General features: G+C 48.5%; 1 protein-coding gene across 1 annotated transcript in view; it reads right to left on the bottom strand.

Annotated features, from left to right (window-relative positions):
* LOC128845636 (unconventional myosin-X-like) overlaps positions 1-27,234 on the bottom strand; it is a 253,086-nt gene that overhangs the window by 23,040 nt on the left and 202,812 nt on the right. Inside the window, exons 32-37 of the mRNA XM_054044498.1 lie at positions 21,589-21,783; positions 9,809-9,966; positions 8,501-8,624; positions 5,855-6,152; positions 3,511-3,718; positions 2,701-2,837 (exon numbers count right to left, since the gene is read on the bottom strand). Coding sequence (XP_053900473.1) covers positions 2,701-2,837; positions 3,511-3,718; positions 5,855-6,152; positions 8,501-8,624; positions 9,809-9,966; positions 21,589-21,783 — 1,120 coding nt within the window. The remainder of the gene's footprint in view (positions 1-2,700; positions 2,838-3,510; positions 3,719-5,854; positions 6,153-8,500; positions 8,625-9,808; positions 9,967-21,588; positions 21,784-27,234) is intronic.

The raw sequence follows: 27,234 nt of genomic DNA, 5'->3' as shown, positions 1-27,234 counted from the left end.
TCCACCTCCTCTTCCTGTTTAGTGGGTAGAGGTCCAGAGTCACATTTTAATTGTGCTTCAATATCAAAGGGCTAGTGCCTAGAGTAACAGAGGGCCTGGTGTGATCTGGAGTAAGCAGGAATAGCAGACAGTGACAAACAGATAAGGAACCAAGACTGACAGATAGAGAGAAGATTGTGTAAGAAGAGGGATAGAGGGAAGACTGGGAATGGACTTGTAAAGGAGAGGCCAGATGATGGCATAGTAGTTTGGCCGTAGGTAGAGCCTGGGATAGCTGGGCCTAGGCAAAGCAGCCCCTGAATGACTAGGGGAAGTGGATGTGAACCGGCCTAAAGCAGGCCTAAGGAGAGTAGCCCAGCAGGGAGGCAGCTATGCAACACTGTACTGGGGCTGACACCTTGGCAGATCACTTGAGGAATGTCTGCTGTGACTAGCAGAGCTAGTGTTTGGACAAGGCTGCTGACTTGTGGCACAAAAGGTGTGAAAATACTCAGGCAACTGCAGAGAACCCAGCAAGCAGCACCTTGGGGGCAAGAATGCCTGAGTCAGCAGCCGCCTTGCGGGACATAGACCAACATCCTGCAGGCAGCGAGAAGCAGCCAAGGCTGGAACAGCCGTCTCTCCAGGCTTCAGACCGTCAGGAGGGTTCCAATAAAGGGCAAGAATTGGAAAAGGTTCAATGGCCCTTGAGGTGACACAGCCTATGTTTTGGAGCAGGGATCTCAAACACGTGGCCCTTGCCCCCCCGGAGTTATTTCCTGTGGCTGCCAAGCTCTCAGAAAAGGTAAAAGTGTTCAAATATTTCTGTTCTGTATTTAGGAAAAAAACAGATGATGTCGTCACATGTGATAACACTCTTTCCATCCCAACAGTAACTCAAGAGGATGTGAAACAGCAGCTACTAAAGTTAGACATTTATAAATCAGGAGGTCCAGATAACTTGCATCCAAGAATTTTAAAAGAGCTGACAGAGGAGTTACTGGACCATTAATGTTGATTTTCGGTAAGTCATGGAACACTGGGGAGTTCCAGAAGACCAGAAGAAAGGTAATGTTGTGTCACTATTAAAAGAGAGTAAACAGGATGACCTGGGTAATTATAGGCCTGTCAGTTTGACACTGATTCCAGGCAAGAGCATAGAGCAGCTGATATGGGACTTGATTAATAAAGAATTAAGGGAGGGCAATGTTATTAATCCAAACAACATGGTTTTATGAAAAAGTGGTCATGTCAGACTAACTTGATCTCTTTTTTTGATGAGATTACAAGATTGGATGATAACAGTAACAATGTTGATGTAATATACTTGGACTTTTAAAGGCATTTGACTTGGTACAGGGGAGTCGCATCTTAAGCGGGGGTTAGGTTCTAAAGTCAGCGCGTAAGGCGAAAATTGCGTATAGTCAAACACTCATTGAGTGGAATGGCAGGCGGAATTGCCCGCACTACAGATACAGTATTTAAATTATTATTTTTCTCTTTTTTTGTTTTGTTTTGCCAGGCGCGTATAGTTAAAATTGCGTAAGTTAAATGCACCTATGATGCGACTCCACTGTACCACATGACATTTTGATTAAAAAATTAGACAGATATAAAATTAACATGGTACACAATAAATGGATTAAATGGTAGTTAACTGATAAGGTCTCAAAATGTCATTGTAAATGGGGAATCATAACTGAATGGGCGTGTTTCTAGTGCGGTGCCGCAGGGATCAGTTCTTGGCCCTACACTATTTAACATTTTTTATCACTGACCTGGAAGAAAACATAAAATCATCACTGATAAAGTTTGCAGATGAACAAAAATAGAGGGAGTGGTAAATAGTGAAGAGACAGGTCACTGATACAGAGCAATCTGGATTACTTGGTAAGCTGGGCACAACCAAATCATGTGCATTTTAATAGGGCTAAATGTTAATGTATGCATCTAGGAACAAAGACTGTAGGCCATACTTACAGGATTGGGGGCTCTATCCTGGGAAGCAAAGACTCTGAAAAAGATTTGGGGATTGTGGTGGATAATTAAGTTGAACAGGAACTACCAGTGCGATGCTGTGGCCAAAAGAGCTAACATGATCCTTATATGCATAAACAGGGGAATCTTGAGTAGGAGCAGAGAGGTTATTTTACCTCATTATTTGGCACTGGTGAGACTGCTGCTGGAATACTGTGTCCAGTTCTGGTGCCCACAAGTCAAGAAGGATGTTGATAAATTGGAGAGGGTTCAGAGAAGACCGCAAGAATAATTAAAGAATTAGAAAATCTGCCTTATAGTGATTGATTTAAGTTGCTCAATCTATTGAGTTTAACAAACAGACAATTTTAAGATCAAGATAGGATCTTTTTCTAAAAGATCTGCTCTAGGAATTATTTTTGGGAAGGTTTCTGCCCTGTGCTATAGAGGAGGTCAGACTAGATGATCACAGTGATCTCTTCTGGCCTTGGAATCTAATGAATTCTTTTTTATCACTACAACAAATGTGTGCATGATTTATTACATGTAACCTACCAAGGGCTAGAACTTATGGGGGCCTAGTGGTTGAAGCAGCTGACAGGGTGTTTGCCCTGAGCTCATGGTACATATACAAGCTATCAAGCAGCACAATGGTCACTCACTTAACCAGGGAATTTCAGAACTAATGTTATACCCATTCAGTCAAGAGTCATCAGTATGAGGATCTCTGAAATGTTCTCTTACCTCTCAAACTTGGCAAGGATATCAGCAACAATTACACGACTCTCAATGGCCCTGTCCACGTGTTGATTGCGTTCAAAGAGGGCAAACATATTACGACTGTCCTCCATGGCGAGCCCTCGGATCAGCTTCTCAACCACCTGCAGGGGAGAGAGATCAGACACCTTGTGTACTGTACAAGGTTGGGTATTATCACTCACACAGGAGTCAGCCTTTAAAATAGGAAGAGGGAGCCCCAAAGCCACTTCCTCCCATTAGAGCTCCAAATCCATCTGATCACATGCAGGAGAATGTCAGTGTTGCTTCACCCAGTAACAGCCCAAAGGTCTCATCTCAGAGGTGGAAAGCAGGATTCTGTTAAATTATTTCTTTTCATAGATTCACAGATTTAAGGCCTGAAAGAACCATTACATTACCTAGTCTGACCTCCTGTATATCAAAGGCCTGAGAATTTCATCCAGTTACCTCTGTATTGAGCCCAATAACTTGAGTTTGACTAAAGCACAACTTCCAGAGAGATGTCCAGTCTGGATCTGAAGCCATCAAGAGATGGAGAATCCACCACTTTCCTTGGGAGTTTGTTCCAGTGGTTAGGAACTTCCAGACAGTGTTTCTGAACACTCAAACAACAGTTCTCTCTCTGTAGGTTCTTTATGTCCCTCATCACTGTAGCAGTTGAGAACTGGGGTTGAGTGGCAGCAAGGACTCCCCTCAAAAAGCTTATTATTCAGACAATGTCTGACATCCCTTTACCCACTACCATCACCTATCCTATTACCTCCCTGTGCCCATTAATACTACCTATGCTATTACCTCTCCTGCACTGGTGTGGGAGTTGATGGTGATTTTACAGGAGCCACCGCCATGGCAGTACACAGTTGTGGTCATTTCTTCACGAGTGATGAGAGCCAGTATTTCCTCCTGGGAGGGCACAAACTCCCTGGTCTTGGTTCTCTTCAGGGAATCATTGATGAACTGGGCATACCTGTCTATTTCCGTGCCTGGAAAGAGGTCTCTTACTCTAATTGTAAAGAAAAGCAGAAAAGCTGTTACGTGGTGAACAGAACATGTCCAAGTGCAGGTAGATTTCTACATAGCATGGAGTACCATAAGCACAGCATCTCACAGAAATGTGTTGCCAAGTACAGCCATACGAAAAAAGGCCCGGATCCACCAAGGGACTTAGGCATTGCAATGCTCAAAGTCACGATGTCTAACTTTTCAGTGCCTAGAAAATTCATGGAACAACAATGAGATCCACAAAGCCTAAGTTAGGCGCCTATGCTCCCCATACAATGAATGGGGAGAGAGAGGTGCCTGAGAATGGGATCCACAAAATCAGTATGCTAGGCAGGGAGCTGCCTAAGTTAGCCTATGGGAGACACCTATGAGAAGGGTGTGTCCTAAGCCCCACGCCCTCAATGAATTAGGCACCTAAGTCCAGACTGCAGCAAGGCCCTTTCCTCTGTTTGTGATCCACAGTCAGGAGCCCTTCCCCTGGAGTCAGGCAGCTTAGGTGCCTACGTTGTTTCTTGTGAGAATGAGTTAGGTAGTTGCCTTACTCCACATAAAATGTCCAGAGGAGTAGGATGTGGTACTCCCCTTACAACTTTTACTTAACCTGGGATGGGGGGCGAAAGATTCTATTGGGGAGAAAGGATTTGAACAGGGGTCTCCCTTAACTTTCAGGAGAGTGCTCTAACCACTGGGCTAGGGGATATTCTGATGTGGGAATCCCCCAATCTCTCCTATTGAAGCTGTATATAATTTTTTCGAGTCATGGGGACAGAGAGAGAGAGAGCAAGAAAGAGAGAGAGAATAGTCCAGTGGTTAGGGCTGTGATGCTGGCAGGCCAGGTGCCAGCTCTTGCCACGACTGCAGGCATTAGGTAAGAACTGACATACTCATAGCTGGAGACCAGATCAGTTCAACTATATGTTAGTTTGCTCAAAATAGATATTAGTTTTATAAGACTCTATTTAGTGTTTAGACTCTGTGGAATGCTTGTAAGTTGCTCCCTGCATTAATCTCACTTATAATGTCTGTATTCCATGCTATAAGAAAATGTGTAAGTTTTGCTTCATAACTTTGAAAATGTTTGCTCTGAATTTGTGAACCCAGGTACGGGAATTGTCATCCCATCCCCCGCCCATAGGAGGGCTATCAAAATTTAAATGGGCAATTATAAGACAAAAGCTTTATTAATCACCCCATCCACCCATGGAGAAGGTCTCGTCCCATCACTCTGAATACTAGAAGAGGGAAATAATAGTTGATGTGAAGATTTTTCATCTCTTTGCTGTTTGAACTCTCACATGGCTAGAGACACCAAACTGAAGCCAGAGAGCCCTGGGGGTTATCTCCTGGGTCCACCCTAAAAGACACCTTGAACCGACAGATCTCTACAAATATGTCACTCTTAGGATTTAGATGGTAACTCAGTTGTGTGTATACGTTTGCTTGCTTTAACCTGTAAATAACTCATTTATTTTTCCTAGTTAATACACCTTTAGGTAGTGTATTACGGGATTGACTACAGGCGTTGTCTTCATGTAAGATCTAGGGTACCAATTGATCTAGTAAAGTGATTGGTCTCTTGGGACTGGAAGCAACTAAAATATGGTGTGATTTTTGCTGTAAGTGACCATTTATCAATAAATCCAGTTTGTCTGGGTGGCAAGATAGACTGGAGAGTTTAAGGGGACTGTCTGTGACTCCAAAGTAAGACTGCTATAGTGATTCAGGAGTTCACATTTGTTATTGGCTCGCATGAGCCACTCCAGACAGTGTGACAAGGGCACCCACCTGGGTGGGAGACCCAGTCCCCTGGCTCCAATGACTTTAATGAATGAAAACAGAAAGTTAAAGCAGAATACAGTCATAACTTAATTATAATGTTTTCTATTGTGACAAGGCAAGCAGGGGGCTAGGAGGCTGAATGCTGTAAAACAGCAGGTAGCAGGATCTAGGTGTGCAGGATAAAGGCTGCAATACCATAGGAACCAGTGGAGGGGGAGAAGCAGATGAACACTAGAATACAGGAGGTAGCAGGGGCTTGCCATGGAGGAAAGAGAGGCTAGCTAGGTTTCTAGAGTCCCAAGTCAAAGATGATGGAATTAGTGAAAGAAGTGGCAAGTATCTGCAAAGTGGCTCTTACCTTCTAAGGTGGAACTTGAGATAGCGGAGGATCCCTCTACTGGGAAGGAAAGTGCAGCTCATGCAGGACATCAGCTGCCAGTGGTGAAGGTTTCCAGAACTGTTGGGTTGTGGGATGTGGTTAGTTTGTTTGATTAGTTGACAATACACTTCATCACGAAGGGGCTTTAGGTCATGGCAGGTCTGCAGAATGCCTTGGATAATGGGGATGGGATCAGACACTGTCTCAATCTCCTGCAGAGAATTAAAGATCTTGATGGCTTCATCCTGCAGGCTGCTGTAGCCCTTCTCTTGCTGCACTGTAGTGGGATCACAAAAACAAGGCAGACAGGATTTCAGCATTTCCCTGAGCCCCTGCTTGCCAAGCACACAGCGTACCAGTCTGTGGATTGTGCCTGACTCCATGAAACAGGAGAATGGCAACATGAGAATGAGCATTACTGGTCATCTCCTGATCCCAGGAAAGCTCCTTCTTCAAATGTAAAAATACACCACTGTCCAATCAGTAAATTAAAAAAATTAAAAACTTGTCCACATTGCAAATCATGCATATTTTAGATATACATAAAAACAAAGAGTAGTACCCTTAGAAGGACATTCTCAATTTGAAATCTAGTTAATTTCAAAAAATGAATTCAAAGCAGTTTGAGGCACTGCCCTGGTGTCCTGAGGCCCCTGCTAATTTTTGCAATCATGTTTTCATCTTTTCAGAATGTTTAAGTCTCCCTTGTTTTTGTGAGGGACCCACACAAATGACAGGGGAAACAATGGATCAGATATACAGGTTGTAACTTGCCCTGGGGCTTGGGGTCATTATCCCCTTACGTTTGGTCCCTAAAAGAAAATAAAAATGTTCCTGTCACAGCTTCCTGCTGCCTTACCCAGAGGAAAATAAAAGTCACAAGACAGCTTCCATTACCCAAGGGTCCAAACCTCGGGTGGCTTCTTTCTGCACAGTCCAAACCAACCAAACCCGAAAGAAACTGTTTGTACTGGGCTTCTAGGTCCTGGGAACTATTGTAGTCCTCCTCAGTAGGAGACAAGCAACTAATTTCACAGTTTCTTTCTTTCTCCCCTCCGCAGGCTTGGTTTAGGCATGTACTCAGGCCAGGTCTACACCACATACCCATATTGGTATAACTACATCACTCAGGGATGTGAAAAATCCACACAGTTATACAGACCTAACCCCCCATGTAGACAGTGCTGTGTTGGTGGGAGAGCTTCTCCCGCCGCCATAGCTACCACCTTGTGGGGAAGTGGATTAACTATGTCAACAGGCGAAGCTGTACGTGAAGATGAGCCCCTAGTTTGGAAGAAATCAGAGGGTTCCTCTCTCCCTGGCTTCGAGTCTTATGGTTTCCCAATTAAGAGGCACAGCTGCTGGCTCCACCTCCTAGCATTCTAACAGGCCAGAGCAGTGAGCTCCTCTGCCTAGGCCTGGCAGCTCCAGCAACCTTTAAGAGACAGCTCTCAGCCCAGTGAAGGCGTTTAATCCCTTCCTGATCCAACTAGGGGTAGGGCACATACACTCCCTCATCAAGTGGAGACAGGGATACTGACTGTACTAAGAAAATGCTGCCGATGTACAAAGCAAACACATTGAAATATGAGAAAAAAATTGGGGGAGGGGTGTCTGAGCTCTGTTATTAATGATTTCTGGTAACAAAAGTAGGTAAGAAATGTTCAGTCAGAGTATGTTTGCTAAGCTGATGCAATCCCTTTGAGGTGTACATTTAACAGGAGGAAGAGAAGCAACAAACGCTACACCTGTACACTGGGGTCAAGTTCTTCTTCACAGAGTAGTCACAGCACTGAACACAGTTTACGTTGGACCAATTTCCTCTGTCGTCCCAGACCTCGTTATCACTGAGTGTGCAGGAGTTAGGGCCCTGCACCCCCACTTCCTGCGATTCACCGTGACTCTCAGCCAGGCAGTAAAATGGAAGGTTTATTGGACGACAAGAACACAGTCCCAAACAGAGCTTGTAGGTACAACCAGGACCCCTCAATCACGTCCTTCTGGGGGGCAGGGAGCTTAGACCCCAGTCCTGGGGGTTCCCTCCATTTCCCCAGCCAGCTCCAAACTGAAACCCCACTCCAGCAGTCTCACTCAGCCGCCCCCTGGCTCCTCCTCCAGCCTTTGTCCAATTTCCGGACACCTGGCCCCACCCCCGTCTTGGCTCAGGTATCGTCCTTCGAGTAAAGTCACCGCCTGCTATCCCATCCCCAATGCAGACAGTCCCAGTAAAACTAGACAACATTCCCAGGTCAATCCGCTTCGCTCCCTACTGCATCACACTTGTCCTCAGAGAGGAAAAGTATTTGTAGCAGATTGTCTCAGGGCTATGCACAGGAGAGGGGAGGCTTCAAAGCAAGGTCTGGGGACAGAAGGGGCTGGTCCCTCTGCCAACCCAAGGGTGCATAATGGTCCCAAAGAGGACAGACAGTCAGGCCCCATCTCATTTTGCACCATGGGAGCAGGCAGCCTGTGAATGCTATCAGCGTGCTGGAGAGTTCAGACTATCCCTAGGTGCTCAGGGTCTGCATCATTCAGTACTTGGGGCAATACTCACATAGCACCTTCTCCCCTACCCCAGGGGGATAAGAGGTTTAAGGGACTCTGCCAAAATGAAAAAGCACTTACTATTGATACTGACATCTCCATAGGGCAGTGGCAGCAATGGGGAATGCAGAGGGTGCTGTGTGTATCTCAGGATAGGGTTCCTCCTATATGTCTGTTCCACTACTTCGAAGTTCATACTGTTTTCCTGAAGAACAGAAGAAATTTCCTCAAACCTGCCCAGTCTTTCCCCAGAACTCTCCATATAGCCAGGTTTAAACATGAGCTTCTCCCATCAGAGTTCCACAGGGGCCCAAATAACTAGGTAACAGGTCAGTTCACTTGTACTGTAAATATCTGTATAAGAATTGAAACCACCTTCCCCAGCCTGAGACTGGGACACACAAGTGCCTGAGGGGAACTGGATATACTGGTTTGTATGTGCCCAAGAGAGCATGTCCACAAAATCTTATAGCTAGGAGTCACACTTGTCAGAGGAAGTATGAATCCTAATGTGCACAAGGGGTTCACATGTGATTCAGTTCTGTGGATTCTGTCACATGTGCATGAGGAATCAGGATGTGTCTGGGGTGGGGACTCCTGATGTTTGACCACAGGGGATTCATACATACCTGGATTGGGGACCCTGACATTTGTGCACTCAGGAGTCACATGCCCAATGGGAATGGGAATCCCACGGTTGGTGTCTGCAGGATCCGCACATGACAGCTGACATGGAAGGTTCTGATTTGTCCATAAGGGGGATTTACACACACCTAATATGGACTCCAATGTGTGCCTGGCGAAACCCCACAATGGGATTAGCCTGAACTCCTGCAGATTAGTTTATATCTTGAAGCATGACATTTGATTATTTTAGCTGCATAATTACGTTTTCCCTCAGTCCTTTTAAAACAAACAGTCTTCTCTCCTAACATACCTAAAATAGTGACAGTGAATAAGGTCCGCTGCAGACAATAGCACCGGAACCTTGGTAGAAGTCGGGGGGCCACAAGGGCAGGTGGAGAGATTGGGGCTCCCCATAGTGACCCGGGCTCCCTGGGCAGCTTTTACCATGGCCCAGCTCTGGCTTCTGGCTTGACCAGGGGGGTGGGGCCTTAGAAGAGGAGGAGCCAGGGCAGGGCTATGGAGAGGGACCAGACCTCATGGTGAGGGGGAGCTAAAGCCCCCCCGCCACGAAGCGCAGCCCCTGCTGGCACTGCTCCGTGCCTGCCCAAGGCTTCCAGTCTGGGGTGGCAACGCAGCCCCTTGGCCACCAAATTACATCCATGTTAAAAAGTAGGTGGGCATGGCCCTGCTTCTTCCAGCGCCCCTGGCTGCAGATCTGGAATATTCTCCTGAACTTTGACTGCAGTGTTCAATGCTACCTACCCTGATGTCACGAATAAGCTGCTGTGTGGGTGTTTCTATGGGAACCTTGATGTCAATGACTCCTTGGATGGCAGAGGCCCAGCGCATGGCTTCATTCAGTAGCTTGGTGTAGAGTCTGTATGAGTGCTTTCGACCATGGACTATGATGTTCCAGTAGCCTACAGGCAAACAAAGATATAGGAAAGTGGAATTATCTGTCTCCATGTGCATGCAGAATGTGGCCGTGGAAATACATTGCTGAAAAAGTGACAGTTTTATCAAATGACATGATGAAATTGGTTAAAATGAACTGTATGGACAGGAGCTTTTCCCTAGGAAACCACTTCTTAAGGGAGAGCCCCAGTCCAAGTCTTGATCCACCTCCATTCCTCCCGACCCACAAACACATTGTGCTGCAGGTGATGGTAGGGTATTCCAGTCCCCACCTCCCTCAAAATACAAACATTGTTTCATGGCAGGGTCCTCCACCCCACTTCACCCTTTGGCTCTAACAAGGCATAAAGGTGGGGGAAGCCATAACACAAGGTTGCAAGTATGAAAAATAAAAAGGAGTCATATAAAAAATGGAAACTAGGACAAATTACAAAGGATGAATATAGGCAAACCACACAGGAATGCAGGGGCAAGATTAGAAAGGCAAAGGCACAAAATGAGCTCAAACTAGCTATAGGAATAAAGGGAAACAAGGCGGCCTTTTTTTCAATTCATTAGAACCAAGAGGAAGACCAAGGACAGGGTAGGCCCACTGCTCATTGAGGAGGGAGAAACAGTAACAGGAAACTTGGAAATGGCAGAGATGCTTAATGACTTCTTTGTTTCGGTCTTCACCGAAAAGTCTGAAGGAATACCTAACATAGTGAATGCTAATGGGAAGGGGGTAGGTTTAGAAGATAAAATTAAAAAAGAACAAGTTAAAATCACTTAGAAAAGTTAGATGCCTGCAAGTCACCAGGGCCTGATGAAATGCATCCCAGAATACTCAAGGAGCTAATAGAGGAGGTATCTGAGCCTCTAGCTATTATCTTTGGAAAATCATGGGAGACAGGAGAGATTCCAGAAGACTGGAAAAGGGCAAATATAGTGCCCATCTATAAAAAGGGAAATAAAAACAACCCAGGAAACTACAGACCAGTTAGTTTAACTTCTGTGCCAGGGAAGATAATGGAGCAAGTAATTAAGGAAATCATCTGCAAACACTTGGAAGGTGGTAAGGTGATAGGGAATAGCCAGCATGGATTTGTGAAGAACAAATCATGTCAAACCAATCTGAAAGCTTTCTTTGATAGGATAACGAGCCTTGTGGATAAGGGAGAAGCGGTGGATGTGGTATACCTAGACTTTAGTAAGGCATTTGATACGGTCTCGCATGATATTCTTATCAATAAACTAGGCAAATACAACTTAGATGGGGCTACTATAAGGTGGGCGCATAACTGGCTGGATAACCGTACTCAAAGAGTAGTTATTAATGGGTCCCAATCCTGCTGGAAAGGTATAACAAGTGGGGTTCCGCAAAGGTCTGTTTTGGGACCAGCTCTGTTCAATATCTTCATCAACGACTTAGATATTGGCATAGAAAGTACACTTATTAAGTTTGCAGATGATACCAAACTGGGAGGGATTGCAACTGCTTTGGAGAATAGGGTCATAATTCAAAATGATCTGGACAAATTGGAGAAATGGTCTGAGGTAAACAGGATGAAGTTTAATAAAGACAAATGCAAAGTGCTCCACTTAGGAAGGAACAATCAGTTTCACACATACAGAATGGGAAGAGACTGTCTAGGAAGGAGTACGGCAGAAAGAGGTCTAGGGGTTATAGTGGACCACAAGCTAAATATGAGTCAACAGTGTGATGATGTTGCAAAAAAAGCAAATATGATTCTGGAATGCATTAACAGATGTGTTGTGAGCAAGACACGAGAAGTCATTCTTCCGCTCTACTCTGCGCTGGTTAGGCCTCATTTGGAGTATTGTGTCCAGTTCTGGGCACCGCATTTCAAGAAAGATGTGGAGTGCCTCTTGACCGAGAGCCGACGAGCGCGTGCCCCCTTGCCAAGTGATGTAGAACATCGAGGCTGTGTTGTCCGTCAGGACTCGTACCATCTTGCCCGACAGGTGGGGCAGGAAGACTCCGCATGCCAGCTGGACTGCTCAGAGCTCTTTGAGATTTACGTGCAACTGTGCTTCCTCCGGAGACCACATCCCCTGAGTCTGGAGGACACCAAGATGTGCATCCCAGCCAAGGTCCAAGGCGTCTGACACCAAGTCAATGGAGTGAGGAGGGTAGTCAAACGGAACCCCCTCCAGGACTGTCCTGCGGTCAGTCCAGCATCGCAGCGAGGTAAATACCACCTGGGGAATGGTGACGATCTTTTCCAGAGGGTCCCGGGACTGGGAATAGACCATCCCCAGCCATTGTTGCAGAGGCAGCATCTGGAGCCTGGCATGGTGGACCACATAAGTGCACGCTGCCATGTGACCCGGCAGGCACAGGCAGACCCTGGCTGTAGTCAGAGGGAACGCGGAGACTTCCACAATGAGGTTTGTCAATGTGTTGAACCTTTCCAGCAGCAGGAACTCTCTGGTGCAGGTTGCGTCGAGGACCGTTCCGATGAACTCTATCCTCTGCACCGGTACTAACATCCACTTTTTGTCATTTACCAGTAGTCCCAGAGAGCAGCACATGGCTTGGAGCACCGCAACATCCCTTTGGACTCGAGACCTAGAGCTGCCCTTGATGAGCCAGTCGTCAAGGTACAGGTAGATCTGGATACCCCGATGCCTGAGATAAGCAGCCACTACCGACATGCACTTGGTAAACACTGTGACGGAACAGGGGAATTACACTGGGGAGGGGGGACTGCCCTTGCAGTTACCTGAGCTGTAACCTGAGCCAGGAGGGGGGTTGGGAGAAGTGATACCTTCTGCCCCGGAGACTGAACAAAGCAGAGGAGGGCAAAGGGGAGGGGGGAGAAGGCTGCTGGAGGGTTTTGGTTTTAGTTTCCTGTTTGGGCTGGGTGGTGCAACGCAGGGAACCCCAAAGCTGGGGTCTAAGCTCCCTGAACCGCCCAGAAGGATTTGATTGAGGGATCCTGGTTGTAGCTACAAGCTCTGCTGTAGATTGCATTCCTATTGTCTAATAAACCTTCCGTTTTACTGGCTGGCTGAGAGTCATGGTGAATCCCAAGAAGAAAGGTGTAGGGCCCTGACTCCCCCACACTCCATGACAAACACTCTCAGTGCTGTCACCAGGGTGAACAGGAGGACCGCAAACTGGTAGTGATGGGGCCCCACCGTAAACCGGAGGAAGCGTCTGTGCCTTTGAAAGATCACTATGTGGAACTATATGTCCTTCAAGTCAAGGGCGGCATACCAGTCTCCTGAATCCAGGGAGGGGATAATAGAAGCCAGGGAGACAGGCGGAACTTTAGCTCCTTTAGGTACTAGTTGAGATCTCGCAGGTCCAGGATGGGCTGTAGACCGCCCTTTGACTTTGGGATTAAAAAGTACTGGGAATAGAACCCCTTGTTCCTGTACTCGAGAGGAACGTCTTCCACCGCACCCAGCTGTAGCAACCCCTTTACCTCCTGCACAAGGAGACTCTCGTGAGAGGGGTCCCTGAAGAGGGCCTGGGAAGGGAGGGTAGAAAGAAACTGGAGGGTATAACCCTGCTCCACTGCTGAGGACCCATCAGTTGGAGGTTATAGCGGTCCAAGCAGGGAGGAAAAGGGAAAGGCGGTTGGAGAACAGTGGGACAGATGGATCCAGGGAACAGTCTGGTAGGTCACCCTCGGGCGCACACTCAAAATGACCATTTGGCCCCTTTCTTGGTATGGGTTGAGCCCGACTGGGGGCGGGTGGCTTGGACGGCGCTTGTAGCCCTTGACTCGTTTGTGGAGCTGGCTCTGTCGAGGCAGACTCCCCTGGCCCTGAGACTGCTGCGGTTTGAACCACTTACAGGCCGGGGCTGGGACATAAAGACCCAGGGTTTTCAGGATGGTGCAGGAGTCCTTGAGGCCATGAAACTTGCTGTCTGTTTGCACCACAAACAGAGCTTGGCTGTCCAAGGGCAAGTCCTGCATAGACTGCTGAGCCTCAGAGGACAACGCAGAGAGGAGCAGCCAAGAGGCTCGCCGCATGGAGATAGCGGAAGCCATGGTATGGGCAGCAGCATCAGCGGTGTCTGACGCCACCTGGAGAACTGCCCTGGCCGCGGTCGTGCCCTCATCGAGTACCGCCCGGAACTCCTTCTTGGAATCCTCAGGGAGCAACTCTTCAAACTTGGTCATGGCTTGCCACATATTAAAATCATATCGGCCAAGGAGGGCTTGGTGGTTGGCCACACTCAGCTGAAGGCTGGAAGACTAATAAATCTTACTTCCAAAGAGATCCAGCCTCCTTGAGTCTTTATTTTTGAGAGTGGCCCTGGGTTGTCCCTACCTCTCTTGGTGGTTAACCGCGTCTACAACAAGAGAATTGGGGGCAGGGTGGGAGTATAAGTTCTCATGCCCCTTGGTTGGCACAAAGTACCTGCATTCAGCCCTCATAGAGCTAGGGGCCAGGGAAGAGGGGATCTGCCACAGGGCATTAGTGATTCTGGAAACCCCTTCATAAAGGAGTAGAGCCACCCTGGCAGGAGCCGAGGACATCAAACAGGAAGTCCGAGGGCTCTTCCTGTTCCTCTGCCTGAAGTCCCACGTTGGAAGCAACCCTCTTCAAAAGCTCCTGGTGCGCTTTGGCGTCACCCTGAGGAACTGGGTGAGGGGGCCCAGTGATAGCCTAGCCTGGTAACGATGAGGATGATGCCGGTGCCACGGGAACCTCCACTTCCATTGGTGGTCCAGCAGCTTGCTCCCCTGGGTCCTCCTGGACCTGTGGCGTCTTAACCCCCGAAGCCTCGAGCACCGGAGGGGGATGGGATACCGAGGTCCTTGGCCTCTCTGAGGCTCCCAACGCTGACCTGGCAGCCTGGGAGGGTTGGGTGAACCCCCAAGGGTTCCACGGGTAGCATGGTGCCGGCCACTGTGCCTGGGGCCAGGGAACAGGCTTTGGTGCGGATGATATAGGAACCTCGCTCCGTGCCGGAGGTATAAATGGAGCGGTCGGTACCGGGCGACCAGGATCGGGCAGCACAGTGGCTCTTGTCCGAGCAGTGCTGGTCACTGTGTCCCAATGCAGACTTGTCCAAGCGAGATGGGTGTCTTGGTTGGGATCTCAGGGACCAATGGCGTTCTGCAGGTCTGCGGAGGGCACCCGGCGATCCATGCCTCACACTACACGAATGTACCGGGACACTGAATGGGACCAGGAGCTAATGCGGGCCGGTCGCATCTTCCTGAGCGTGGCGAGCTACTACTTGGAGACGGGCGATGACGGCCCGGTGATCTGCGATCTCTGATTCTTGATCGGTCCCGTGATCAGTACCGGGCCCTTGGAGACAGTCGGGGCTGGTCTGGGAGTTCTTGCTGGGTGGCGTGTGCCTCAGAGGGTCTGCACCAATCTACCAGTGAGGTACGATGTGATGGCGGGACATCCCCCTCGATGAGGAGTGGTGCCGCTGAGGTGGGGACATACACATAGGTCCCAACACAGGTTTTCCCCAAGACTGGGGTACTGCAGGAGCTGGTGTGGGCGGCACCGGGAGCATCAGGATCTCCTGAGCTACTAGAAGGGCTTCAGGCAATGATGGCACCTGAAGCTGGCCAGGGCCTGCACCGCTATCCAGAGTTGCAGGCGAAGCATGGGATGGGCTGCACTACTCGACTTGAGCTGTGGCCCGAGTTTCCAAAGGGGGCATTGAGCTGCCCAGCACGGGTCGTGGATTGCCCCCAGCCCTCTCCTTTCCCTTACAGGAGATAGGAGATCTTCCCCTCAGTCTTTTTTGCCTTCTTGACCGGAGCCGTGGAGGGGGACCAGTGCCGGCTCATGGACGGCGCCAGCGGAGTACTGTGCATGGAGGCCGCAGTGCTCAGTGTGGAATTGGACAGCTGCTCGGGTGCTGGAGTGAGTGCCGACTCCCTAAGGAACTTTCAGATGGATATTGCGCTCCTTCTTCGTACTAGGTTTAAAGGACTTGCAGATACAGCACTTGTCACTTATGTGCCCTTCGCCTAAGCACCGTAGGCAGCTGGTATGTGGATCTCTGACGGGCACAGGCCGTTTGCAGCGGTCACAGAGCTTAAAGCCTGGGGACCAGGGCATGCCCCGTCCCCGGCTGAATCCCGTTTGGGACTAACGAAGAGTTGAGAACTACTACTAAGGGTAACTAAGAAACTACTAACTATATACAACTATATTACAGGTTTTCAAAGTTCGCAAGAGCGGAGAATGAAACAACGCTAGCTGAAGCTGCAGATGTTCCAGCACCGTCACAGGCGGCAAGAAGGAACTGAAGGTGGGGGGAACTGGCGGTGGCCCTTATGCCGCACCATGCAGGCGCCACTCCAGGGGGCGCCAGAGCTGGTCCCCTACAGATACGGCTGAGGGAAAAACTTCTGGCACCTGTGCATATGGCGAGCACACACACCTAATATGGAACGGACATGAGCAAGCACTTGAAGAACTCCAAACTTCACACACTGATTCATTCCCATCACAGGACAGACAGAGGCCACTTTCTAAAATTTATTTTTAAACATAAAAAGTAGTATTCGTCTATTCATTGTGATAGACCCAGGCCAGTGGGGTACAGCAGAGTAGTAGAAGGCAGCTATACTGGCCACTGGATAAGCAGCTTTCTGTTCCCTGACTGACCAGAGCAGGGGCTGCTCCAGGCTAGGGTGGACACCTGACTTCAATTAACCTGCAAAGAGTCAGGTGAGGCTGTTAAGCTAATGTGAACACCTGACTCTAATTAAAGCCCCTCTGATACTATAAAAGGGCTCATTCCAGTCAGGCTGAGGAGAGCCAGGGAGCCAGAGGAGAGCAAGTGTAACTGACGGGCTGGGTAATGAAGACACCCTAAAGCCACTGGAAAGGGAGCTGTAAGGTAAGGGTGAAGAAGGCGTTGAGAGAGAGAAGCGGGAAAGCTGCATGGAAATGGCCCAGGGAAATGTAGCAACTCTGGCAGCGAAAGGTCAGCTGCCAACAGCTGCTACCATTAGGGTTCCTGGGCTGGAACCAAGAAGGCTAATGGCATTTTGGGCTGTATAAGTAGGGGCATTGCCAGCAGATCGAGGAACGTGATCGTTCCCCTTTATTCGACACTGGTGAGGCCTCACCTGGAATACTGTGTCTAGTTTTGGTCCCCACACTACAAGAAGGATGTGGAAAAATTGGAAAGAGTCCAGCGGAGGGCAACAAAAATGATTAGGGGTCTGGAGCACATGACTTATGAGGAGAGGCTGAGGGAACTGGGATTGTTTAGTCTCCAGAAGAGAAAAATGAGGGGGGATTTGATAGCAGCCTTCAACTACCTGAAGGGGGGTTCCAAAGAGGATGGAGCTCGGCTGTTCTCAGTGGTGGCAGATGACAGAACAAGGAGCAATGGTCTCAAGTTGCAGTGGGGGAGGTCCAGGTTGGATATCAGGAAAAACTATTTCACTAGGAGGGTGGTGAAACACTGGAATGCGTTACCTAGGGAGGTGGTGGAGTCTCCTTCCTTGGAGGTTTTTAAGGCCCGGCTTGACAAAGCCCTGGCTGGGATGATTTAGCTGGGAATTGGTCCTGCTTTGAGCAGGGGGTTGGACTAGATGACCTCTTGAGTCCCTTCCAACTCTCTTGCATCTGAAGAAGTGAGGTTCTTACCCACGAAAGCTTATGCTCCCAGTACTTCTGTTAGTCTCAAAGGTGCCACAGGACCCTCTGTTGCTCCTTCCAACTCTGATATTCTATGATTCTATGAGTAGAGGGCTGGCCCAGGTTCCCCCCAACTCACCACTACAGAAACACCTCCTGGGAGGGGAAGACAGGCCCTTATCAGGACAGGAGGCTAAACTGCTCAGGAATAAGCCCGTAAGGACATAGACTGGGAGTTCTCTCACCAACTTCCTTGCTGGCTTATGATGAAAAGGACTCAGTAGGCTGTGAGCCTGGTCTCTAGAGGGAGAAGGGCTACGCAGAGGGTCACAGTGAGCCACTGAGGCTAGTGTAATCCGCCAGGAAGCGTGGGACCCACTGAGACAAGGTCAGAGCTCTACCACACCATCAAAACCTATTTTACCCTTACAAGGAAAAGCCAAGAAAACTGCACAGGTGCAGAGCCTAGTTTGCACCAAGTACTAAGAGAATGGTGCATAGGGCTCTCCCTCTGGCACATGCCACGTAGACCATCATCTCTCCACCATGCCATCCCAACCACCACAGCTGCCCAGCCTGCCTCTTTCATTCACAAGATCTACTCCTCACAGAAACCCTGCAGTGCCAGGGAGGTGAAGTGGATAGCAGAGGGCCACAAGAGAGAAATCAGACCTTTGAGAAAACCAAGGGATAAAGAGATGGGGGCTGGAGTGAGAGGCAGAGCCCAGTTTTTATGTTCTAAGATCTCAGTGCTCATATAGACTGGTCTCTATTCAGTGCTGCTGGCTCATGGTCCAGGGAGTGAAGGCAGCAGCACTACTAGGTGCCAACTCTGTGTATACTGAGGTACCAGTGCACCAAGGGCTCCCTCTAGTGGGTCTGCCTTGAGTGTCAGAGGAGTAGGGCACTGGTGCATTCAGGGCTCCGCACAGTGCTGCTGTTAGCTCTACTGGCACAAGAGGCAGCACTGCTGTGGGATGTTGCAGGGGAGCAGTGCCAATATAGGGGGCAGGCGTGATCAGGGAAGGGGTGCCCATGTTCTTTCCCCCGTACATATCCCTGGGAGGTTTTAAACCTCCCCTGCAGAAGTCCTGGTCCGATGGACCTGCTTAGGTCTGTAAGATGGATCTCTGCTCAGCAACTAGAGAAAATGCATTAGATCGGGGTTCTCAACCTTTTTCTTTCTGAACCCCCCCAACATGCTATAAAAACTCCAGGGTCTGGGGGGGGCACCTGGGGGCTCCAGGCACAGGCATAATTTGATTTCTATTTGCAGGGGGGCACCTCGGGCCAGCTCCGCACGGCAGGACCCAGGGAGGGAGTGCAGGCAGGGGATTGGTTGGGGATGATTTAGTTGGGGATTAGTCCTGCTTTGAGCAGGGGGTTGGACCAGATGACCTCCTGAGGTTCCTTCCAATCCTGATATTCTATGATTCTATTCTATGATTCTAGGAGCTTAGCTCAGGGTGCAGAGAGGGGGTAGCCAGGGCCTGTGTGTGGGTAGGGGTGTAGCTCAGTGTGCAGGCAGCTAGGGGCTGTGTGCAGACAGGGGGTAACTCAGGGTGCAGAGAGGGGCTGTGTGTGGGCAAGGGGTAGCTCAGGGTACAGGGAAGGGATAGGTAGGGGCTGGGTGCAGACAGGGCATAGGTCAGGGGATAGCTAGGGGCTGTGTGTGGGTAGGGGTGTAGATCAGTGTGCAGGCAGCTAGGGGCTGTGTGCAGGCAGGGGGTAGCTCAGGGTGCAGAGAGAGGGGTTCAGGATGGTGTGCAGGCAGGGTGTAGCTAGGGGCTGTGTGCGGGCAGGAGGTAGTTCAGGGTGCAGAGAGAGGGGTTCAGGGTGGTGTGCAGGCAGGGTGTAGCTAGGGGCTGTGTGTGGGCAGGGGGTAGCTCAGGATACAGGGAAGGGATAGCTAGGGGCTGGGTGCAGACAGGGCATAGCTCAGGGTGCAGGCAGGGGGTAGCTAGGGGCTGTGTGCAGGGAGGGGGTAGCTCTGTGCAGGCAGGGGGTAGCTAGGGACTGGGTGCAGGCAGGGCATAGCTCAGGGTGCAGGCAGGGGGTAGCTGGGGCTGTGTGTGGGTAGGGGTGTAGATCAGTGTGCAGGCAGCTAGGGGCTGTGTGCAGGGAGGGGGTAGCTCAGGGTGCAGAGAGAGGGGCTCAGAGTGGCGTGCAGGCAGAGGATAGCTAGGGGCCGTGTGTGGGCAGGGCATAGCTCAGGGTGCAGGGAGGGGGTAGCTAGGGGCTGTGTGTGGGCAGGGCATAGCTCAGGGTGCAGGGAGGGGGTAGCTAGGGGCCGTGTGTGGGCAGGGCATAGCTCAGGGTGCAGAGAGGGGCTCAGAGTGTCGTGCAGGCAGGGGGTAGCTAGGGGCTGTGTGTAGGTAGGGGTGTAGATCAGTGTGCAGGCAGCTAGGAGCTGTGTGCAGGGAGGGGGTAGCGCAGGGTTCAGAGAGAGGGGTTCAGAGTGGCATGCAGGCAGGGGGTAGTTCAGGGTATAGGGAAGGGATAGCTAGGGGCTGGGTGCAGACAGGGCATATCTCAGGGTGCAGGCAGGGGGTAGCTAGGGGCTGTGTGCAGGCAGGGGGTAGTTCAGGGTGCAGAGAGAAGGGCTCAGAGTGGTGTGCAGGCAGGGGGTAACTAGGGGCTGTGTGTGGGCAGGGGGTAGCTCAGGGTACAGGGAAGGTTTAGCTAGGGGCTGGGTGCAGACAGGGCATAGCTCAGGGTGCAGGCAGGGGGTAGCTAGGGGCTGTGTGCAGGCAGGGGATAGTTCAGGATGCAGAGAGAGGGGCTCAGAGTGGCGTGCAGGCAGGGAGTATCTAGAGGCTGTGTGCAGGCAGGGCATAGCTCAGGATGCAGGGACGGGGTAGCTAGGGGCTGTGTGCTGGGAGTGGGGTAGCTCATGGTACAGGGAGGGTGTAGCTAGGGGCTATGTTTCTGGAATGGGAGGGTCGCTGCCCCTGCGGGAGCTGCTCCCTGAAGTCTCTGCCGGCCCTGGAGCCAGATCCCAAAATGGGGCAGGGAGCTGAGCAGCAGCCATAGCCCTAGGCGGCAGCAGCAGCAGGAGACAGAGGAGCAACACAGCTGCCTGCTCCATGCACCAGCCAGAGCAGCAGCCGCCCTGCACTGTACGGCTCCTCCAACTTCGGTGCGGGTAAGGGGCGTGTGTATCCTAACCAGAGAGTGGCAGTCCTGGGGGCAGGTTTGGGGGGATAACGACTCCCCTGTGCCTTCCCCCATCTCTGCCCATGGGCTTGGGGCTTCTACCCCATGGGGCGATGGGGATTGTGGACTCCCTGAAACTGGCTTGCAGACCCCCAGGGGGCCACAAATCCACCGTTGAGAACCGTTGCACTAGATGGAGATGCTGTCCCTGGAGCAGAGCCTAGCACTTGCAACTTTGAGCATGTAGGGTCCATCTTTTTTGTTCTATGTTTGTACAATGTTTAACACAATGGGGTCCCTGGTCTATACTTAAGACCCCTAGGTGCTACAGTAATGCAAATAATAATAGACTTTATGAGTGGACAAATGTCAGTAGGGAACATATGCGAATCTGGCTATTGTTAGTTAAGTTTGTGCATTTGAGTGTGATTTAGAGGAACTGCACGTGTGGATTGGGATAAATCCAAATTGCAAGTGCCAGGGAATTTGTTCTGAAGGGAGGTATGTTGGTGGTATGTTGAAGTGTATAGATTGGGCTTGCCTAAACTACAGTTTCTCCTTGATTTTTGGTAATGTGTTGGAGGGACTGTAACTGAACAACTTTAAATTACTGTCTAACTGATAATTTGTTAGGTGGTCACATGCAGGGGTGATGACAGACAACCTTCATCCTTCCCTTGACCTTTTCAAACCTCTTAGTAGTTTTCATATGGTGAAGTATCAACAATTGGACACAGCAGCCCAAATACAGGCACATAGCACTTCTCACTATAACTCTCCATCATTCTGTCTGTATCATATCCTGAAACCTCCCTCCCTTGGTCAGTCACAGATGGGAAGGCTGTTCTTGAAAAATGAATTTCCTTTTTGTTTGTCTCTCTTACCAGTTTCTTTAAAGACTCTCTCATCAGCCTGGACCACAGAGCAGAGGCTATTGAGAACAAGCGTGCCAAGTTTGGTGGCTGTGCGTTCCGAAGATTTGTAGTAATCAAGGGCGGTGTTTGTCAGCACAAACCAGCGTTTCTTCACCTTCAGAGAGGATGTCTTGTTGCTGCTTTGAACTTCCTTATGAAGCCAGCCTAATGGGAAAGAGGCACAATAACCTTTAAGTTATTGGAGAGAGTCACTGATGGGATGTTTGCCCCTCTCCTGCTGGTGGAACCCTTCAGTTCTCCATCCTCTGCTAGATGTGCCCAGATCTCAAGCTCCTCCTAAATGGCATCTGGTGGGCCCTCCAGCTTCCCTTCTACTCAAGATAGCAGTACCCGCCATGATCTAGTTAATCTCTCTCTAGAAGGATCCATCTCACTGAGCACACTATGGGCACTACTGGTAATAAACTGACATGTCCCTTCCTCTGATGAGCTGTTATAGCCTGAGCCACAACTGGATGAATCTGTTCCCTGCTGCTCAGTGAGAATAATTTCCCCCTTGCCTCCCCATCACCAAGAGTCCTCTTATTTCAGCACACCTCACCTCTTGACATGTGAGAATTTGCTTGAAAGTCACAATCTCCTGTATCCTAACCGGGGACTGACCATATACAATTCATGGTCCCACTGAAAGGCCAGTGCCAGGTGTTACACACATCATACTGCTGTGGCTCTGTTATAAACCTCACCACAAACTATGGTTACTCAGCATTACAGGAAGCATATTCCCTTTCTCTCAAGAGCCCTGGAACAGCTGATTAGGAAAACCTCATCTCTGTTCCTATCTTCGCCCGAGCAACCCCAGCTCATAGTGGGAAACCTGCTTGTGATGTAAAGAAGTGCCCAAGCGATGTCAGGCTCTCAGTGTGACGGGATTGGCTAATATCAGCCTATTAGAATTACCAAACCTTTGGTTTCTCCTGAACATGGTTAGAACCAATCCTGTGGGATCCCACTAGAAACACCAGCACTTGATGATGATTCTCCATTAACAATTACATTTTTATTTGTATCTATCAGTTAGTTTTTAATCCATTTAAAACCATCAAAAAAAAATCAACCTTCTGTTGGTGGCATCTGACTCAGATGATGAAAATGAACATGCATCGGTCTGCTCTGCTTTGGATCGTTATTGAGCAGACCCAGTCATCAGCATGGAAGCATGTCCTCTGGAATGGTGGTCATAGCATAAAGGGATATACAAATGTTTAGCATATCTGACACATAAATACCTTGCAATGCTGGCTACAACAGGGCCATGCGAAAGCCTGTTCTCACTTTCAGGGACATTGTAAATAAGAAGCTGGCAGCATTATCTCCCGCAAATGTAAACAAACTTGTTTGTCTTAGCGATTGGCTGAACAAGAAGTAGGACTGAGTGGACTTGTAGGCTCTAAAGTTTTACATTGTTTTGTTTTTGAGTGCAGTTACGTAACAAAAAAAATCTACATTTGTAAGTTGCACTTTCACAATAGAGATTGCATAACTGTACTTGTATGAGATGAATTGAAAAATACTATCTTTTATTTTTTTTACTGTGCAAATATTTGTAAATATAAAGTGAGCACTGTACACTTTGTATTCTGTGTTGTAAGTGAAATCAATATATTTGAAAATGTAGAAAACATCCAAAAACATTTAAACAAATGGTATTCTATTTTGTTTAACAGTGTGATTAAAACTATGATTAATCATAATTAATTTTTAATCGTTTGACAGCCCTACTTCTAATTAAAATTTATTCCTATCAACAACTTCTTTTTTTTGTTTTGTAAAAGATCTATTTTATATATTTGCTGTCTCTTCTGTCCTAATACAAGGTTTGTTTTGTTTTGTTTTGTTTTTTAAGAGAAGATGCTGCTCTGTCCATGTGCCCTTGTGGAGGGAGGAAAATTTCATTCCTCTCTTTTGGGTTGATGTATGCCACTCTAGTGATGTTATCTGTGTGGATGAGTATGTGATGCTAGTGGAGGAGAAGGGCTAGTTTAATGACCCTTAGTTCTAGCCAGTTTATACTCCTCTGCTTCTCCAAATTTTACCAAATCCCCTGAGCAGTAGAGGTGTGCTTACCATCTGTGACAGCTGGCATTAGTGGTGATCAAGAGTCACCAGCTTTGACACTGGATACTCTATTAGAATCTCAAAGGAGGAAGTGACTGAGCTTGGAACAGGGACTCAGATTCTGATTGGTTGCAATTTCTTCCCTATATGGCAGGAGATATTTTTGGAGCATCTTCATCTGAAATCTAGCCCATTGTAGAGTGTACACATATGAAACTAACAGGCTGAGGAGTTTTGCCAGGAGTTTTACTGATGTCCGATGACCAGATGATATTTGGTGAATTAAGAACAGGATTTGCTGTTGTCTTTTGTCTAACACGAACTCCCTGTCTGTCTTGGTGCCCAGGATAACTCCTAAGTGCAGCAGTCACTGAGATGGTTGGAGGTGACTTTACTCTCTATGTTCATCAGAAACCCATGATCCTGTTAGTAGGTTGCTGTCTCCTCTAGACCCTGAATGTCTGTCAGATAGGACGAGGACCTGATGAGGAGATCGTCCAAGTAGGGATATATGTGTTTCCTCCCCAGTTCTCTCATCGTGGCCACTAAAACCACCAGGCTCTTTGTGAATACTTGCAGGGGAGTTTCTAGCTCAAAAGGGAGAGCCCTGTAGCGAAAATGCTTTCTGCTGTAACAAGAACAGAAATTTTTGGTAGCTCTCTGTGATTAGAAGAAGAAAACAGGCCTCTTTGAGGTCTATTGAACTCATTAAATCATAGGGTGATAAGAGCCTCAGTGATAGAATAGATTTTAATCTAGTGGCCTCTTCTGGAATTATCTAGTCTGACCTCCTGTATTACATAGACCAAGACTTCATATTTTTCATGTGAAATTTCAGAGACCTGATGGATTTGTTCAGTGCCCTGAGATCTAAGATGGCTCAAGTTCCCATTCTCCACTGGAGATATCAAAACATTGGCATACATTCCACAAAGTCTCTGTTTTGTTTGTACTGCTCCATGGCTCTGATTCAGAGAAGAAGTCTGTCTGCTTCTTTCACTGTTTGGTGTCTGATTGGGTTCTTTGATCTGGTAGAGACTATGAACTTACCTCTGGGGGATTGGGTCGGCTCAACGGCACAACACCATAGAGTTGTCTCTAGTACCTTTGTGTCTAAAATAGATGTTTCCCACTTGAAGCTTCCCCCCAAATAAGAGGCCTTCTCAGATATGGGACACTATATGTCAGGCAGATGGTTTCTTCTTTGATGATCTTACAGAAAAGCCTCATGTAATGCTTCCAGACTCGGTGAAATGGGACCATCTACCTCTTCCAGTCTCTTTTTGGGTTTCTTGTGGGCTGATAACCAAGAAAAGAGGATGGCATAATGAATGGAAGGTCTATAGCTCGTCTTAGTTCGATGAAATAGAGGAGATTTCTTCTCACTTGCTACCACTTTGTCCATGTCCTCACCAAACAGCTTGCTCTGAGTACTTGGCTGACGTCATAAGGTGTATTGCTTGCATATATGCTTTCCAAAGGTGGATCCAGAAGTATCTTCGTACTACCACTTTAGAGTCCATGAAGAAAACCACAAATCTAAGGGAATCCAATGAAGCATCTACAACAAACGAAGCTGCTAGCGAGAACTTGTTCAAACTTGCTTTCATTTTTTTCATCTCGAACCAGGCTTAATTGCGTTATACCATCGATCAAGGCTAGAGTAGCCCTGACAAAACAAAAGGCTACTGAAGAGTCCAGCAGGCCTGAGGTCTCAGAGTTTTTTCTAAGAGATGCTTTGTTTTTTGGCCTGTTGGTTCTTATAATAAAGTCTCCCTGTGAAGTGATTAGTGTCTTTGACCAAGGCAGTGGCTGCTGCATCCACCTTCGGCAAAGTAACAATTTTTCTTGTCTTTCAGTAAGAAACAGAACTACTGGATCTGTCTGTTGGCTTTGCTAGGGAACTCCCACCGAGCTTTGACTGTGTCTTCAAATATCACAGTGGAGTGGAACACAATTCTTTCTTTGCTTCAACTAGAAAGTATTTGAGAGGCCTTCTTGGACTTCTTTGGGTAGTGGTGGTTCGTGGACTGTTTCAGGGAGCATTTCCACTGTGATTAGTACCTTCCATAACATATAATTAATTATTTGAGGAGGGAAAAGAGTCTCAAAAATCCTCCTCTAGTGCTGCCTGGTCTGAGATAGATAATTCCCCCTCCTCCAAGGAAATCAAACTGGATGAGGAGGAGGAAAAATTTTACTTCTCCTTGTTCTTATATCTCAGATTTTTTTAGCCTATGGCTCTTCAGACTCCTCCCCAGTGGAGAAGACTAAGAGGAGGATTGAGAAGCGTTCTTCTTCTTCGACTTTCCCTTTTTTCTGAGTCCAACAATCCCTGCAGGAGCACCTGCCTCCTCACTTAGCGCAAAGGACTTGTGATAAGAGTCTGAACTGAGGACTCTTTGAACCTGCATGTCTTTTTTTTTTAACTGATCTTTCTTTTATCTCTGTGGGGATTAGCCACTGGATTCTGCCCTTCGAACAGATGTTTTAGAAGAGAACATGGGGCAGGTCACCACCCTGTTCCTGAAGTGGAGGGACCTTCAGAAGAAGGGTCCTGATGAACATGTCCCCAAGGGGGCAGAATTTTAGAGCGTGAGAGAGGGATTTTTCTCTATTTCTTTGGTAGGAGAAGACTCTATGCTTACATAGCCCACCTTTCTGCCCAGAATAAAGTACAGCCACTTCAGGAGACACCCCTGAAGCTGAGGGAGTTAAGGATTCCAAGGAATGTACTAGTGGAAGAGATGCTAGGTGGTCATTTACCTCCACATTGGCTGCACCAGGGCTGAAAGGTCGGATAGAGCTGAAATCCTCATTTGGCAAGTCAGAGGAGAGGATGCTGTGTCACTGGCAGCAGCAATAGTGGCTGCTTTTTCCACAGGAAGTTCAGGCACCATTATGGGATGGAGCTACAGCACTTTTTGCATGCCACATAGTGTGGGGGAGGGACTCTGCAGCCCAATTCCATGGCTCAACATGGAGCAGGCCCTAATGCGGATGAGGGGGTTAGAAGACTGCAGGGGAACTGAACCATGCTCATGGCTCTGGGTTGCCCTCTGAGGGGTCACCAACCAGACTCTCTCAGTCCATTCGCAATACTCTTGAAAAGGAAGGAGTAAGCCTTGGGGGGCATTTGCAGTTCTCTTTATTTGTGATGGGCCAAGAGAGAAGGGGAAAACAGGTCTGATTCTGCTGTAATCCTGCCCTCAAGAAGGGCAAGCCAGGCTCAAAATTTCCTGGCCAGTAGAGAGCACCTTTGTTTTAAAAGAATATATTTAGTTTGGTTTTGGAGTCTCCATTTAGTGAAATTCAGAATTTTAAGAAATCTTATTCCTAAAGACTCTGCTACAATAAGGAGATCCCTGGTCTGCTGTCTGCGTAGGAGTGAAGGCAGAGAACTTTGGAGGTTCTCCACCAAGGGGCAGTCTTGGCCCCAGGCTGGCTGTCAATCTTACTTCTGCCTCCCACCAGCAGGAAGAGGGGGAATGCACCACAGTACAGACTGCTGGACATGGAGCACGTGGTGGGTTAGCA

The sequence above is a fragment of the Malaclemys terrapin genome, chromosome 11, assembly GCF_027887155.1.
Source record: "Malaclemys terrapin pileata isolate rMalTer1 chromosome 11, rMalTer1.hap1, whole genome shotgun sequence".
NCBI classification, from domain to species: Eukaryota; Metazoa; Chordata; order Testudines; family Emydidae; genus Malaclemys; species Malaclemys terrapin.
The sequence above is the reverse complement of the archived record's forward strand: the minus strand, read 5'-3'. Positions and strand labels throughout refer to the sequence as shown.